This window comes from Fukomys damarensis, unplaced genomic scaffold (assembly GCF_012274545.1).
Source record: "Fukomys damarensis isolate Sample0158 unplaced genomic scaffold, DMR_v1.0_HiC HiC_scaffold_30, whole genome shotgun sequence".
In the NCBI taxonomy this organism is placed as follows: Eukaryota; Metazoa; Chordata; class Mammalia; order Rodentia; family Bathyergidae; genus Fukomys; species Fukomys damarensis.
In genome coordinates this window covers 66,019,179-66,036,696 of record NW_022900942.1, presented here as the reverse complement: position 1 = coordinate 66,036,696, position 17,518 = coordinate 66,019,179, and the positions used below count along the sequence as shown (strand labels likewise).

Sequence of the window (17,518 nt, the reverse complement as noted above, 5' to 3'; positions counted from 1 at the left end):
TTTTTTTAAAGAGAATTTCAATATGAGTGGTTCATCAACTATTGAAGAACAAGTACTTCAGTGGTGATTGCTAACTTCTACTGGTTGTAATGACATAATTTTAAAATGTGGCATATTCAAAAGTTTTAAATTACAAAACCAAGCACTTTTCCTGCTTCTAAATAGGTAAACTTACTCGTAATTTATGTGCATGAACGCTAACACTGTTATTATACGAAGTGATAATTGACATTCTTTCTTCTTATATTTATACCGTGTCATTATAATTAAGAAGACCTCTCCGCGAGAATATTTAGACTGAATCAACTGCGCTGTGGCAAGGAAATGCATGCTGTATGTTAGTTGCAGCCGCTTGTGACACCGAGGTGGGGCGGGAGATCAGGGCTAACCCTCCCACGGGCTTCCCGACTGGGCTGAGGAGTCAGAAGAGGCGAGATGAGATCTGCCGCCCAGGACACCCTGGGCGATGCGTCCTCGGGGTGCCTGCTGCCTGGGCCTTCGGAGCGAAGGGAGCTCAAAGGCGCGGTCCAAACTGCGCTGCCAGGGTAGCTGTTCCCAGAGTCCACTGTCCATTTGTCACACACCTGTCCAGGGCCCGAGTCGCCATCTTCATGCTGACCCCAAACTTCAGTGAGACACAAATGCACAATGACAACGCCTGTGCTTCCTGTTCAGACCTGCGCCCTGCTGCTCTCCAGAAGCCCATAGGCAGCGCCTGACAGTGGTCACCCTCTGTGATGCAGGGTATGACGACCGACAGCCCGCACACCCTCTGACACTGACACTGCCTTTTATTTTTCCAGTAATGAGGATCAAACTGAGCTACATCTCCAGCTCTTTTTTTTACTTCTTATTCTGAGACAGGGTTTTGCTCAGTCACCCAGTGTAGGTTCAAACTTGCAATCCTCCTGCCTTGGCCTCTGGGAAGAGTACGACACTGCTTTTGCTCCGTGCTGTCTTCTCTACCTGTTCAGATTGGCTCGCTTACTCCTGAGCACTCGCAGTCTTCAAGAAGCCTGGCTGGCAGGGAAGCCAAGAACCTGGCCAGGTGTTCTGCAGTATGGAGCCCTAAGAGAAGGGAATTCACAACTGTAGAGCAGCACTCACGGAGGCACAAACAGGGTGTGCAGAGAAATGGCGCTGTGGGAAGAAGGTCACCGCTGAAGAGCCCATGGCTGTCAAGTGCACGGAGTGCGTGCATGGCACTGCCTGGACTGATGACAACGGGGCTGCAGCAGGGGTCTGGGGGATCGGGCCCCAGCCATGTCTCAGATGGGTGGACTGCGGGGAAGGGGTTCAGAAGGCAACCGGCCAGTGTCCTGCCCTCAAGAGCTCTGACCTTCAGGACAGGAGGAGTGACAGAGCTGGAACAGAGAGTGAGCTGCCCGAGCCCAAAGAGGAGTAGAGAGAAGGTGTTCAGGAAGGAAATGCTCTCAAGAGACGAAGTGGGGGTGCGCGTCCACAGCCCTGTCCAGCGCTCCAGTTCCCTTCTTTGTGCCATGCCTGCCTTGCAGGGCTGGCGCCCCCTTCCCAGATCAGCAGTGCCACCACGTACATCACTCGGAGATGGGTCAGTGCGCAGTCACCTCTCTTGCCTAGTCCTGAGTCACGATCCAACTGTGTCAGAGGAGTCGGAAGAGCTCCTACAACTGCATCTGGTTCTGAGTCCTGACGGATGCCTCTCCCTGCTCCAGATCCCATGGCGATCAGTAAACATTTGGGCCCCTAAATAGCCTCCTAACAGACCCTGGGGAGAGCAGGTGCTAGAGCAGGCACAGAGCGAAGGCTCTCAGAGGGACGGACGCCGCCGGGGCCCAGGGACGCGCACCTGGAATGCCAGGGGATGCAGCACTGGGTCTCCTACCTGCCTGCATTTTAGCCACAGCCCTTTGGAAGTTTGGTAAAAATTACAGAGCCTCTCCTCTGTTCCTACAACATGCACATGTATTCTAATTTGAATCCCGTTCCCATCTCTAACAAACAAGAATGTTATGCACCTACACATACAAAATGTCAGAAAGCCCTGCAAATCTAGTCATGGGACAGCCCGAGATGTCTTCTATTCCCACTGCAGCGGGGACAGTAGTGGGCAGCTGCTGGTGAAGGCCCCTGTGCTTTCCACCCACACGCTCCCAGGCAGGTGCCTCTTACTAGTTCATCTGCTTGTTCAACAGATGCTTAGGAGACGCCTGCCAGGTCGAGGGCAAGGGCGGGAAGGGAGGAGCGGGGACACTGTTGCGCCCCCACGGATCTTACTGGGGCATCCCAAGACAGAGCAGAGCAACGCTCACACTGCACAATGTTCTGACACTCAGGGGAGCTCCTGGCACTCCCCAGACGACCTTCCCTTCTCTCCACAAAGTCTCAAATTCTAAACGGAGAGTTTCGTAGAGAAGCAAAATGGAATCACATTTTCAGGAGCTGAAAGTTTCCAGAAGTGAGAGTGGATGGTAACTGGGGCCAGCATAAAACACAGGCCTCTCACTCAGGTCTGAGCAGTCTGCTCTGTGAATGCAAAGGACTGAAAACTCAAATTTGATTCCGGGGGAAAGGAGCCAAAGACACTTCGGAGGGAAGCGGCGTGGGAGCGAACTCCAAAGGGTCGGTGGAAGGAGAGGGAGGACGGCGCGGGGGGACAGGGGTAACAGCAAGAGCATGGTGGTGTCCTGGATCAGGTCTACAATGTCGCCAAGGTCCGGGGACCCAAGGTGGCTTCTGGAAGCTGACTGGCTCCACTGCTGAGTTCATAGCTGAGCCTGGTGTCAGGAGGTGGGTTGTAGAAGGTGTGTTCTCTGGTTTTTTTTTTGAGATGGGGTCTCACTATGTGGTTCAGGCTGACCACAGACTCACAGCAATTTTTCTGCCTCAGCCTCCAATGACAAGCACGCACCACACCTGGCTCTTCTTGTCCCCCGCTTTGCTGTTTCTCAGATGCATGGTGGGCAGCCTTCTCCCCACACACCCTCCCACCATGTACCTCCGCCCTGGAGCCACTGACCTTGAATGGACCCATGCCCTGCAAACAAGGGGCCAATTGAACCCCTGCTCCCTGGACAGTTTGTCCCAGTGCTGGGAAAGTGATTAGTACAGGTGGTGGGGGAATCCAGGAGGCTCCGACACAAGAGAACTTCAGGGCGTGGTTCAGTAAATTCCAGGAGGAAGGTGATGGAATCGAGATTAGATCCAGAAAGCAGACTTCTTCACACCGCTGGTGAGCTCCCACCCTTCCACGCTGCTCCCTGTCGGAGTCAGGGCAGATGAGGGAGCCAGTTACCCAGCCCCAGCTACAACAGTGAAAGTCCAAAAAGGACAAGTCCAAAACACTCCGTCCTCCTTTCCACGAGCCTAAGCACAGCTGCACCTTAGACGCTATTCGAGTGTTCCACGGGGCCCTGTCCGTTTCAGACCATTTTAATATCCTCCTGTGTTAAATGTCAAAAGCAAACCCGCTGTGGGGTTATTCGCAGGATCAGGACTCCTGGCTATTGAGAGAGAAAGTCAGATTCATACAGATACTGGGGACACATCCTTGTGCACCTGGGACTATTACTACCTCATGAACTCCTACACACAGGTTTCAGACGCAGGGCTTATCTTTTTTTTTTTTTTTTTGGTACTGGGGTCAGGCTTGGGACCTTGAGCTTGCCAGGCAAGTGGCAGAACCACAGAGCTAAATCCCTGGCCCCGTGATGTGTGTCTTCTGATGGACGTGTTCACCTGCCCACAGGAGTGTGAGGACACGTGGGTACCCACACTGCGTGTGCACGCCTGTCTCCACGTCACTGACCGATGCCTGACGTTACAGAAGTGCAAACCTTCTGAGCCACTTAATTTCTTGGCTTATTAGTAAGGCTGGGCAGGCACAGGGCCATATGTTTGTCTGCCACTCAGATTTCTGAGTTGTCTCCTCTTATTCTTTTTCTTGATTCTTACTGGGTTGCTTCATATATTACAACCAGCAGCCTACTGAGGGTAGTAGTATTGAAAATGATTTCTCCACCATTATTAGATAAGAGGAAGGGGAAAAAAAGGAGAACAGGGATATAAGGGAAGTTAATAGGGTAGATGGATATGGATTTGACCAAAATATGTTACATCTATGTATGAAAATGTCACACTGAAACCCAAAACGTGCACTAAAAACAGATTAATAAAATTTCTCCAAGCATTCCAGTATATTTAAAAGCCTGTTCATTTAGGCTTTCTTTGTTGTACTTTTCATGCTTCAGTAGTTTAAAAAAATCTTAAATGGTGCACTCGGCCAGTCTTTTCAACAGCTTCCTGGGTTCCACGAGACAGATGTAGGATGCAGGACACCGAGCGGTCCTCTGCACTTCTCTTAGAGTGTTCTTAGGAGCTGCGCTTTTGTCTGTAGCTCACGATCGCATCTGCCATGTATTTTTGCAGGATGTGAAGTGGGGCTTCCTTGGGAAGCTACTCCGTAAGGGAGCCTGAGGTCTGCTCGCTTCAGAAGCTGGCAACTGCCTGTTTATAAATACACTTGCACTACAGTTCATCCCTTCCTTGAAGGATGCCTATCTGATTCTTAACAGTACTTAACTCTCAGAAGAAAAACTAAGGAATAAGCATATTTTATTTCGAATATTTCTGTATTTACAAATGCGCTCAGACAACAGTTGTACATTTATAACTCACAAAAGAAAGACGATTTTGGTGGCTACTGAGGAAGGGTGTGATGATCAGGACCAGCTCTAGGAAGGGGCTCTCATCCAGTAAACGTTGGAAGTGGGGGGCAGGGAGAAAACCCGACTGGAGAAGGGAGAGGGGAGGCTTGGGGGGAAATCGGGGTTAGAGAGATGGCAGAGGATGACAGCCAGGGCACTGGATGCCTCACTCGGCCACAACTTCCGCAGCAGCAGCTTTCTGTCGCCAACGCCCAGCGCAAAAGGAGACCTCAAGAACGATGCAAACCTAGCACATTTGCAGGTACTGACCACACTTCCACCTGGCTTTACTTCCCTCCCCTCAGAGCCGCTCACAGGAAACGCTATGCCACTGACTGCCGCGTGACCTTCTGTTCCCTCCTAGCGTCTCCTCCACGCCTAGGGGACTCCGGTGCTCCTGCTGCACAGGCGGCCCGTGTCTGACACCACAGCGCAATGCCTGCCCAGGAGATTGCGGCTCTGCAGCGAGAGACCCCAGGCGGGCACCACACGGACCCTCGGGCTCTCAGGAAGCGGCATTACAGCAGCCTCAGTTCTTCCCAGCCCCTGCTGAGACACAGTGCGCCCCCCTCCCTGCTTGGAAGAGTTGGGGGGCAAGCGGGTGCCCAGAAAACTCCTATTTAATCGCTTACTCCTAAGCCACACGCTTGACATTTCCCCTTCGGTTCAACAGAAAAATGGGCCAAAGCCTCTACTGTGTAAAGCCTGGGTGTCTGACACATACAGCAGCAGCATCTGGATCAGGATTGAAGAGGAAGGTCCTGGCTGCAGAGCCCGAGAGACCAAGGGGCTGTGCCTCTGTGTCACTGCTCCTCTGCTGTTTCCAGGCTAAGGTTGCTTGGCGCACAGATAGTGTCTGGTGGGATCAGAAAGTCTTGCTGGTATTTTCGTCTGTCTAGACAGCAACATGTGGTTTTTAGGGCATCTGGACCTACTGCTTGAGTCATTTTTTAAGGTACTAGGGATTAAACTCAGGGCCTTCTCACTTAGCTACATCGCAGCCTTTTTATTTTTTTATTTTGAGACAAGGGGTCATAAGTTCAAAAATCTGAACTAAAGGCTTCTCATCGCTGAGGAAACAAAGTGAACTTGTTTGATTTCATTATTCAACTTAGCTCTGTAAAAGCCGAGCCATGAAAGCTCAATTATCTTACAAGAAAACAGCCAATCAACATCAATAATCGCAGATTGCAAATCAATTTTTTTCTTTTGTTTTCAACTAACATATATATTTGTACCAATATATATGAATATATTTTTTTCTCGTTTCAATAGCAGTGTCAAGGTGTGAGGCTGTGGTGTCGAAGGGGCTCCCCGTGACAGCTGTCTGACAGCTGACCCGAAAGGTTTTCAGGGAGAGGCTGCCTGCCAGCACGTGAGGATCTGCCACGGGTTTCAGAAACCTTACAACATATAATTTCGTTGAATTTGCATTCAAATAAGTGCTAGCTTAAAAAAACACACCTGCCTGTTTCTATGACAATAGGCATGGGGGAATGAGGCTGGCACAGACGCGATGATGAATGTCACCCTGTTATTGCTGTTCGTTTTTCCCTTGAACAATTCATCAAATTCTCCCGTGCCATCTATCACTCAGCCGTCTGTCCCGCCTCAGCAGACAGCCGTGTCAGTGAAGTCTAACGAACGCTTTGTTAATGCCAAGGAACTGGAGACTTCGCTGTACTCGCTCCCCAGACACCTTCCACTGACTGTGCTAATTGGATAATTGGTGTTCTTCTCTAATTCGGTAGAAAAATATTTCACAGGTAAGGAAGAATAGGAATAGTGTTTGCCTCCTCACCCATGTTATGTTTCAAAATACTTTTTGTTTTCAATTAAGGTGACTTCTTAAAATGCTATGCTGTTTTGATAGATGATAACACAGGCTCCAGAAATATCCATTCCCATATACATATGCCTTGAAATGATACGTAATTCTAAAACTTGTTTTTCAATTCGAGGTTCTACAGCGCTTGCTTGAGGGCTCCAGGAAGCCTTGGCATTCTCAAAAGGCATTAGATGATCACGTTTTTCAGTTACACAGAGCCCAGATCAAACAGGAGATGACACAGAAACTGCCCAGGAGAGCGGGCCCTACCTCATAGAGTGTGATGACACCATAGGTCTGCGTGGGTTCTCTCCACTGCAGGAAAATCTTCTCTTCAAAGGTGCTTCCTTGGATGGACTCAGTCGGGACAGCACCTGGGACTGAGGGTGGAAGAGGTAAATCAGGGGTGATAGCCCACCCCAAGGAGCTGTCGCCCTCTGGGGACACTCCACAGGACTGTGTCTCAATATCTGGCATCTGGAGCCAGTTTATCTGTGCTGCCCTTACCATTTTTTTCTTTAAAGTGTGAGCAAAGGAGAACGAGAAGACACTGAGGAAGTTGTGACACCGGTGGGCTTAGAGAGCTAGATTCCAGGCTCTGGGACCAGAATACTCACGCAGGTCAGAGCCGAGCTCACAAGGCCACATCCAAGGGCTCTACTAAAAGCCTGCTCCTCTCGGCCGGGAGAGTGTTACTGTCAGTATCCAGCCCCCAGTGGGGCTCTGTTAGTCTGCTGCATTATTTATTTAAACATATTCTTTAATGGAGGTGCAGGTAAAAGGAAGATAAAACAGAAAAATAATCTTCTGCTTTCATTAAATATGAGTGTGAAGTGGTAAAAGCATATGAGAGGTCCTCAAGTTATGCTGATCAAAGAACATCCCAGAAGATCAACACACTGAAGGTACCAGAAGGAGACCTTGGAAACTTTAATTGGCTAATATAATTTTATTAAGGTGAAGAACAGATAAAATGAAGCTGGGCATGGAATGATGCCTGTAACCCTAGCGAATTGGGGGGCTGAAGCAGGAGGATCCCAAATTTGAGCTCCCCTTAGGCAAGTTTGTCTCCAGACTACAAAGTGGGGAGATGGAGGTATGGAGATAGATCAGTGCAAAAGCCCTTGGTTCAGCCCGTAGGACTGAAATAAAAAAAAAAAAAAAGAACAGATAAAATAAGCTTCAAAACCCACCCAGAGATTCATTAAATGTGAGAAGCACCTCATAGGAGCGTAAGCTTAATAACTGTCTTTAGACGTCCTAGGAATCCAGAATTTGGAATATATAACCATAATATCTAAATCTGTAAGATTTAGTCCTGTGCTGTACACTGATACTCCTAACAGTAACAAAAATATTTAAACATTTCTACAGACTTTCTGATAAAATACACTTCAATAAAACAGAAAACTATGATAAAACAGTGCCAATGAATTATAATAGATAAAACAGAATAACCCTGCTTTCTTGTTTCTTCAAACTGTATATACTGTTTGACAGTGATTCTATTTTTGTTTCTTTCATTTCTCTGTCTTTTTCAAGTCTGGTTTTTTATTTTTCTTTTTTTTATTGGTTAGGAAATGAATTTACAATGCTAAACTTCATTTTCTAATGAACTGAATGTGGTGAGCTATGAAAACAATAGCTTTGGGTGTTCTTCGGTGTGCACGTGCTTGTCAAACAAAGAACCCGAGGTCAAATGTAAGACCCAGGAGCACTCTGTCTCATATCTGTGCCCCTGCACACTGGTTCTCCAGTGCAACCAGTGTGAAAGCTTATTGGTATCCATGCTAGGACAGTCATGGCATAGTTTTACTATTTTGAGATTCGTTTAGAAGTTTGTAACGATTGTGTGTTTGCTTTTGTACCATGAGTGAATGGTAACACATATGAGTGATTTGTTAAGTCCACTAAGAGAATATTCAATTCACCTCATGTAGCATTACGGCCTCGAGGCGCACCCATCTTCCTCCAAATGACTCCCGTCTTTCTCTCTGGCAGAGCAGTGCTCCACAGTGTGCACTCCCCACCCTTTCTTCACCTGCTCCTCTGCTGACGGACACACAGGCCACTTCCCAGCATTAGCTCGCAGCAGCTGTGCTGCTATAAACACGAGTGAGTGTGTGTCCCTCTGAAATGAAGCCCTTAGGTCTTTGCAAGGTACCTTGGAAGGGAGTAGCTGGGGCAAATGGCATTTTAAAATACTGCACAGCTTCAGTTATATGAGAAGCCAAGACAGAAATAAAGAGCAAAATAAAAGATAAGGCAGACGGATACAGGGAGACAGATCTTTGGCAAAGGGAAGGGGACCAAGAGAGGGAGGCGGGGGACCTTCCTTCTTCCTCAGTAGTTTGGGCAAAGGGGGTGTGAAAAAAAAGTGGATGACTAATGAGATAACGGACATTGTGAAATGGGAAGAAAGGGGTTAAAGGTGTAGGGCAAGTGGGAAGGGTAGGGGAAGGGTAATAAGGGAAAAATATGAGAAAATGAAAAGATGGAAATAAAGTGTTTGTAAATGGGGAGGGGAGGAGGGGTGAAGGGAGGGCAGGGACAAGGGGAAAAAATGAGAACCAAAACCTGTCATGTAGAGGTACAAGATCCCAATGATGAATGTAACTGTACTGTATACCTAAAATGTACCAATAAACTCAATAAAAGAAAAAAAATGAAAAAGTGGATTGCTGTGTATAGGCACTGAGAGAGTCCCCACGAGCAAGGCGGTCTTTATGTGCTTACTGCAGACACAGACTCTAAGAACTGAAAATAACAGTAGTAAAATAAAAAACCACCCCTTCAGAAATACTCAATTGTGATGTTATTCCTTGGAGGAAAAACTACCGTCCCCTGCCCATGGACTGGCTGAGGCAGTACCTCGGGCCCATGCTGGGAATCAAGGGTGGCCTGTTTCGTGCTGAATTTGTGCTCCGAACTATGAAAGACTCTTCCCCTAGCCACGGAATATACACCGACATGCCTGAAGCCATTTTCAGCCCAGCTCGGTGCCGCAATACGAACTGCACAGTCAGGGAGACAGGAGGCCGGGAGCCCCACACCGCCGTCCCCTCTCTGGGAACCAGCACCCAGGAGCGCGAAGCTCGCGTCAGCGCAGTCCCTCCCTCTCCGTCCACAGAAAGAGAAAGGCCGGGCCCAGGCCGGGGACACTCACCATCCTCGTCCGTCTGCACCACCAGCTCCAGGCTCTCCTTCCGGCCCTCGGGGTTCATGAGGATGAGCTTGACGCTGACGTTGGTGTAGGGGGCCAGATTGGTGATGGTGTGCTGCGGGTGGGCGCTGTCCTTGTCCCAGCTCACCTCCTCCCGCACCTGCTCCTGCCGGCCCACCTGGTAGCAGTAGTGCACGGTGAGGTTGTAGCTATGGCAACGGGTCACATTGTAGCCAAAGGGCTCCCAGCGGATGGTGATTTGCCGAGACTTGACCTCGACTACTTCCAGTTTCCTTGGTCCACGCATGGGGTCTGTTTTAAAAAGAAAAGAAGACAAAGAGCACATAAGAGACAGGAGTGTGAAAGAGCGCCGACGTTCCTACCTGTCGTGGATTCCAGGTCTCCCCTTCCCCAGTAACAACACCCAGAACGTAACAAGGATGAGGCCCCCAGAAAGGTACACTTCCCATTCCCCTCTGCAGCAGAACGTGGCCATGCACCTCGTTTCCGAGGTCAGGCGTGTGAGCTGAAACGTGAGGACGATTCTGGGAGGTGTTCTTCAAAGGAAGGGGTGCACTGTCTTCGTTCTTTCATGGCAGCTGGGATGAGGCTGTGCTGTTTGGAGCTCGTGACAGAGAACTGATGGTGTCAACTCGTGTAAGAAACGCCCAGCTCAGGACGGCTGAGTGTGGAAGACCCACACGAGGAAGACTGTCGCCAATGATACACCCAACAGAGGAAATGGAGAAGGGTGCTTCTGATCCTCCGGAGGAGCCCCAGTCCTTGCCCTGCCCTGGGACACTGTGTCCTGGCTTCCAGCGCAGACCCTTCGGCCTCCGGATGTGGACTCACAGGGACACCACACAGAGCGCTGGGCCTTTAGCTGGATCCTTCGGAGCTGCAGTGCACGGACGGCACGTTGGCCCTCCTCCACACCCGACGGCGGGCGGCCACTGGAGCCAACCCTGTAAGATCTTGTGCATTTCAATCTGATTCTGCAGGGTGCACCGACAGACACAGGCTCAGGTGGCCAGGATGGGCCGAGGGGCACTTAAATGCCAGGGACATGGAGCAACGACAAAGGGGGAGCCAGGTTCCTGTAGTCACTGAGCTACGTCATCAGGCCAGGCTCCTTCCACAGGATTATTAAGGCTCCTTTCCTCTGGCGTAAGAAGCCGATCCTAACACTAACTGACACATATGCCGTGTCTTTAAAAATAACTTGTAATTATACTATTTGAAAACATAAAAACAGAGGATTGGGAATCTACTATGCAGCAATACAGCGGTGGGCCAGCCCCAAGTTCAGGACAGAACTCCAGGCCTCTCTGGGTTCCAAAGTACAGGGTCCACAGGATCAGCACTGCAGTGTTCTCGTCTATTCCTGACAGCGGCCAAAGGACTGGGGGCGCGGTAAAGATCCGACGTGACTATTCTAAACATAAACTGGGGAAGAAGCCCTCCTCAAATCCCATGGACTCTGACTCCAGGCTGCGCCCCAGGTCTCCAGTCCCCCAATGGCCCTGGCAGTGAGTCCGGACCGGTACGGAAGGCACTCATTTCTCCTCGGGCCTAAATCCCTGGTGTCTGTCTTCTCTACCATTCAGGATCCAGAGAGAACTCAGAACCGGGCTCTTTTCCCTGCAACCTGCAATCCATGAAAATTTGCAGTGAAATAGAGTTTTCATTTCGCAGATACCAGGTAGGAGTTCTGTGCCACACTGCCGCTCAGGCCACCCGTTGGGGTTGATAATGACAGCTCACACTGTGCTGTCCTTTGATAGCTCTAGGGACCAAGGAAAGCAAGAGAAAACCCTCCAAGGAGTCCTGAGTGGCCTTCTCATAGGATGTTCTTTATTACTGGATTAATTTTTTTTATATTTAAATTACCACTGTTAGGAAAATATCATAAATAAGCTATTTAGAAATAACACTGCGGGTTTTTCCACATTAGTGACTTACAATTTAAAGGAAATGTCTGATTTTATTTAATGCTTCATTAGTTGAAGGTTTGTAACAACTTTTAATAAACTCCAGATTCCTTATACATAAACAAATTAACATGTGTCGCTTTGCCCTTTTCCTTATTAATCACCAGTCTCTGCGAGGACTGTTCTAAACCATTTCCCCAAAGTTTTCATCAATTTTACTTATGAATAAAATGACTAAATGCTTCAGATATTAGCTCAAACAAGCAGCAAAGTTCTAACTTAATTTCAATGGAAAACTACTTTCCACTGCATAAATTTAGTCTGTGTCATTTCAGTGTTCCTTAGCCAAGAAAACAGAGGGTTCTGCTTGTCTCTGTGGTAAGTTTTTTTGAAATGTACATTCAATTCCTTTCTGCCAGTGCCTTAGAATTCACTCATTCCGTAATGGTAAAATTCCATCTCAGACTTACCATACCTCAGCCAAGAGAAACAACTACACCTAGCACAAAGCAGCCACCTTGTGACCAAGTCTCCAATGTCACCACTGTCCCTCAGGGTCATTACCAGACCCTCGGACACCACTGAATGAGGCCTCCACTCACTAGTTGCATGTTCAGCAAACAAAACTGTTTCAGGTACAGATGAGACCTGGCTTCGGATGGCTCCCCGTGCAATGTGACAATGTCACAGCTATAGGTTCAGTAGAAGATAGACTCTGCCTGGTACTGGGGATTGAACCTAGTGCTTTCAGATGGAGCCACATTCCCAGCCCTTTGGAAAAAAAAAAAATTGTTTTTTAAATTTTGAGACAAGGTCTCAGTAAGCTGCTAAGTTGCCTAGGCTGGGCTTGAATTTGTGGTCCTCTTGGCTCAGCCTCCCAGAGTGCTGGGATTACAGACATGTGCCACTGCGTTTGGCTGAGCAGAAACTATTTTGAACTTCCGTCTTTTGCTAGGCCAGTGATATACAGGAAAATCTTTCCCAGGCTGTGGTCCGTGTCTCCCAGCCAATCTTGAGATCACAAAGGGGGAAACAAACAAAACTTTCATGCTGTGTGGCTAAACTGTGATATCTGGTAGGTGGCATGGGTTTAATGCAGCTTAGACACACAGTAGTTTCAACTTACAGTGTGTTGTAATCAGCAGGATTGGGTGAGGGAATACATTATAAATACAGGACACATAACTTATAAGGTTATTTTATGATAATTACCCAAAGAGTCAAATACAAAGGAGTGGAAGAGATTAACCACACACGAGAAGCCCAAGCATTCAACTGAGGGCCTGGATCCCAGCAGTGTCCCACACAGGTCCAGCTAAAGGCTTAGAGTCCAGTCAGTGGCCTGGAACCCACAGCGATGTCTCATGCTTGTCTATATCGAGGATCTGCACCTGGAAGGCCCAAAGGCCAGCGGCAGAAGCCAGAAAATCTGTGCTCATGAGATGAAGGATCTGTGCCACCAGGCTGAGGGATCCACATTGGAGCCAGGAAGTGATGCTCATGGTGAAGGTCAGAGCTCTGCCGAAGAAAGCAGCAGCCATTCCCAGCGACAGCGAGGCCCCAAGCTCCTCCTCTGATGAGAACAGGAGAACAGCCAAGTTCCATCAGGAAAACCATCGCAGCAAGCTTCTCCCAGTAAATCAATAGGCCAAGATCTTCCTCCCCAGTTCTCCTTTTATGGCTGTTGGTAACAGTGTTCAGGTAACAATGCCCAGACCACACTGGTTCAGTTCAGCTGGGCGTTACGAGTTGACCATTAATTAGTCAAACAGCTCCACGGGACATAATGCATCCTGAGTTGCATGGCATCTGTGTTTCTCTTTACATCATTTGTTGGCCTTTTCTGCTGTGTGTATGAAGACTGCAATATGGATGTGGCAGGTGAGGACCACAGAAATAGCCGTGCATCAAGAACAGGGGTAGGGATGGAGGCTGCTTGGACTCAGATTCCTAAATGCTTCTCTGTCGTCAAAAGCTTAAGAGGGGCCGGGGATTTAGTACCGTGGCACTGTCCCTGCTTCGCAAGCACAAGGTCCTGAGTTCAATCCCCGGTACCAAAAAAAAAAAAGCTTGAGAGAAGACCACCATCAACACACGGACCGAGGGACATGGGCCACCTCAGAAGGTGCACTCTCACTGTCTCTTGGCAGGGCCCAGAGGAGAAGTTAAGAGACTGGAAAGATGGCTCCTAAAAACCAGACACAGCAACTGTGGGTACAGTGCAGAGGTCGCTAGCATGCATGCTTGAGGCTCCTGGGTCAGCCCCAAAGTAAAGCGAAACAACATCAACAACAACAGAGCCCAGATCCATCAAGATCATAAGGAATCTTGTCCGCCACCATGCACCTGCGACAGGGGTCTCCTTTAATGGCAGCACTGATTGTAAAGCTGACAATCCTTTAAAAGTACCTCAAACATCCTTTATTTTTTCTTTTCAACTGCCATCCTGTGAAGCAGCCATGTATGTATAATGACTGCAGTTTACAGTGCTTTTATTCTCCATGTTTCTGTGGACCCAATGCCACAGGCATGGGACATCTACCCTAGAGCAGCATACTGAACATCACTGGAGACGCTGAGAGGCACCCCCATCCCTGCAGAAATAAATCACTCTGTAGGAAAGCACAGCGACTTTATAACCAGGAACGGACAATTTCTGTAAGCTAACTGCAACTCACACTGTGTTTCCGAGAGAACACAAACACTACCAAGAAGATATTCTCCGAACCCTTGGCATTCCATTACTACCCCTCTAAGTGCTCAATATATACACCTCTCAGAGTTAGACAACAGAGCAATCGATCACTGCCAGGAGAGCACTAGTCACAGGGTCTTTGTTCCTCTTTCCTCAACCCTAAAGGTGCAATGGGACAGGTGTGGATCCCCAGGCCATGGAGGCACTCCGCCCTTTCCTTGAACACATCACTGGGTCTCCTGCCTGACAAGGGCTGCCTTGGGCTCACAGGAGGGCCGGGGCGGCCATCTCCAGCCTCCCCTGTGGTGCCTGTGGCCTCCTCACTGCCTTCCTTCTCTGCCAGTCTGAGCCAGTTTCGGGCAGAGCAGTCTGAGAGCTGTGCCCTGACTGGAGTGAGGGACCTCAGGCCAGCTCTCCCGCCAGCACTCTCCTATCCTATTTAAACAGCGGGCCTGGCTCCTTCGACTTCCACTCCTGTTTTTCTCCGAATAAGGGCAGAAACGGACTGATAGGATCAATTTCCATTGCAGGTTCAATTCACAGCTCATTTCTCTGGAACTCCGCACTTTACCTCCTATTACTTCTCCAGTGCTTTTTTAGAAACTCAATTTCAGAACCTGGGAGAGATATTTGGGTGCAATTTTAGGATCCTGTCATTGATAATCAAAACCACAGATTACAAGCACTACTCCTGCTAACAGGTTTCTCTCTTCTGCCTCTTCCTGAGTCACAGAGGTCGGCTCCAATAAGGGGAATCACCCCAGCGCCAGGCGGGCCCTTCAGCCCCAGCAGCTCCTGCAGCTGAGCTCACAAAAGAGGGTGACGAAACAATAAAGCAATGGGATTGCTGCATTTACAGTGCTGCTCAGTGAAATTGGAGCCGGGACCCGATTAGCTCATGTGACACTGGCCTCTCCATGGTTCAGTCTCGAAGCACAATGACCACGGAACATGTGCGGCTGGCAAATGACACGGCCACAATTTCTGAATTAGCACTTTCAAGACGATAGAAAGGAATTTTGTCAGCTGAGCTGAAAATCCTGAAACAGACTAGCTTTAATTTATTTTATCCTACAGGTACCTGTATATAGTATCTGAGATGTAACTGAATGGATAAAAACTTAAAAACCATATAATTTAAATAATTTCTTTAAGAGTCCTTTTCACGGATATTACATCAGTGCCTTTTCATGGTTTATCATAACTACAATCAAGAAATAACCCTGGAAGTAATGTTTTTTAAAAAATGTATCAGATAATCCTCTGCAAAGAACAATTTCATTTCATGATAAATAAGCTGAATGTCAAAAAAGTTCTAATTTAAGAGATGAGAAAACAGAATTCCAGAATAAAAGAACGGGAGGGAAGCAATGCCAAGTCCTACATGGAGCCAAACACACCACTTTATCCTAGGCTTAGGATGGACAGACTCAATGACTTCCCTGTTTTCCAAGGGCTGATTTGAACTTGGGTCTAATTGAAAAGAAAATTGATTCGCCCTGGCCTGCACTACTGGGAAATGGGGCCACCCACGAATCAGTGCTTTCGATCACTGCCACTTCAGTCACATTTCAGTCATGGGGACACTATTCACAGTGGATGGAGGCCTGAGGGGTGGCCTGAGGCCTGAGGCCAGATCATCTGTCCAGGCAGAAGTGGCCAACAGCCTGGAGGGCACTGTTGGGTGTTTCCCTACATCACCACTTGATTTGTACCTTCACAAAACAAAGGAGAAGAATATCCTTCAGATTCTGCAACCCCCCATGATACCTTCCTCAAGTCTTTCAGAGAAAAACAATTTTAAAGAATTTTTTAAGTTTGCATTTTTAAGTAAAGAGCTTGAAGGATGACTGGAAACAAAAAGTGGTAAACATTTATTACTGACGCTTTCCAAATAAAGAAATGTGGGTCCTGATAATAGCTTTTGGCCTATTTTATGCTGTCAGAGTTGAAAATAAAGGTATGAAATAAGGCTAGGGGTCCTACAATGATTGAATGATGTTATTCTTTTAAATATGAAGTATTCTTTTGGGGATGGTGATTAAGGGTATTGAAATCTTAAGTAAGAATAACTTCAAAATGCATTGCAAAGTACAAAGCAAAGCCATCAGCTATGTACTCACTGACGTCAAAAGTTACACCTGTCATGCTCCAGACCATTTTTCATTTAAGTGGTATCACAGATATAAACTCCATCTACCTTCCTGCCTGCTGCTCTAAGGTTACGATGTATCATTCCCAGATAAAGTTTGTAAGTTTACTACATATATCTGGGATTCTTAAACATGTACGCCAGTGTCGCCATTCTTCAGAGCTTAAAGTTGCATTCAGCCAAACCAGGGAGAAGCACAGTCACTATGACCGGTGTGGAAAACCCCTTCAGTAAATGAACAACAGTTACCTACTGGATTCCCCACTGAAGCCACTGAGATGACCTGCAGGGCTACAGTGAGTGTCCACGTATGGACGTCCCTGGGGCCACAGACTCCCCTGGCAGACACACAAGTGGCACTGTCAGCTTGTGGAGCCTGTGCCTCTCCAAAGTCCAACTGTTCTCCAAAGGAAAAAGTGTTCAAATGTCCCGTTTTCTTCAAAGACAATGAATGTGCTTATACCAGCTCTTGATGACAGATCTTGAATAACTAGTACTGGTTCAAGTTAAATAAAAATAGTCTAAAACAAGACCATTTTATAAATTGCTCTATTCACTCAAAATAGTCCCTGAATTAGAAATTAGAATTTACAACATAGAGAACTACTGTTTCCTTTGGCTATAGTCAGCAACTCGTGTGATGTGTGTATGTTAATGGTCTCCCCCATGATAACTATTTATTATATCATGTTTGTAGGAAAGCAAAATAAAATATTCAAGCTCTTTAGACTGGAGGTTCCATTTGACCCAGCCATCCCTCTGCTGGGTATCCTTCCAAGAGAACTAAAAGAATCATATCACAGAGAAGTATGTGCACCCACATTTATAGCGGCACAGTTTGTAATAGCTAAATCTTGGAAACAACCTATTTGCCCATCCGTTGGAAACTGGATAAAGAAGTTGTGGTTTTTCTATAAAATGGAATATTACTCAGCCATAAAGAGCGAGAGAATAGATTCATTCATAGGAAAATGGATACATATTGAAGATATACTCCTAAGTGAAATAAATAAGTCACACATGTGTAAATACCAAATAGTTTCCCTGGTGTGAATAATCTGCAA

General features: G+C 47.6%; 1 protein-coding gene across 8 annotated transcripts in view; it reads right to left on the bottom strand.

Annotated features, from left to right (window-relative positions):
• Ptprm (protein tyrosine phosphatase receptor type M) overlaps positions 1–17,518 on the bottom strand; it is a 608,602-nt gene that overhangs the window by 264,417 nt on the left and 326,667 nt on the right. For all 8 annotated transcript variants that reach the window (XM_033757448.1, XM_033757447.1, XM_033757449.1 and 5 more), the window contains exons 8-9: positions 9,680–9,988; positions 6,784–6,893 (exon numbers count right to left, since the gene is read on the bottom strand). In XM_033757448.1, the coding sequence (XP_033613339.1) occupies positions 6,784–6,893; positions 9,680–9,988 (419 nt within the window). The remainder of the gene's footprint in view (positions 1–6,783; positions 6,894–9,679; positions 9,989–17,518) is intronic.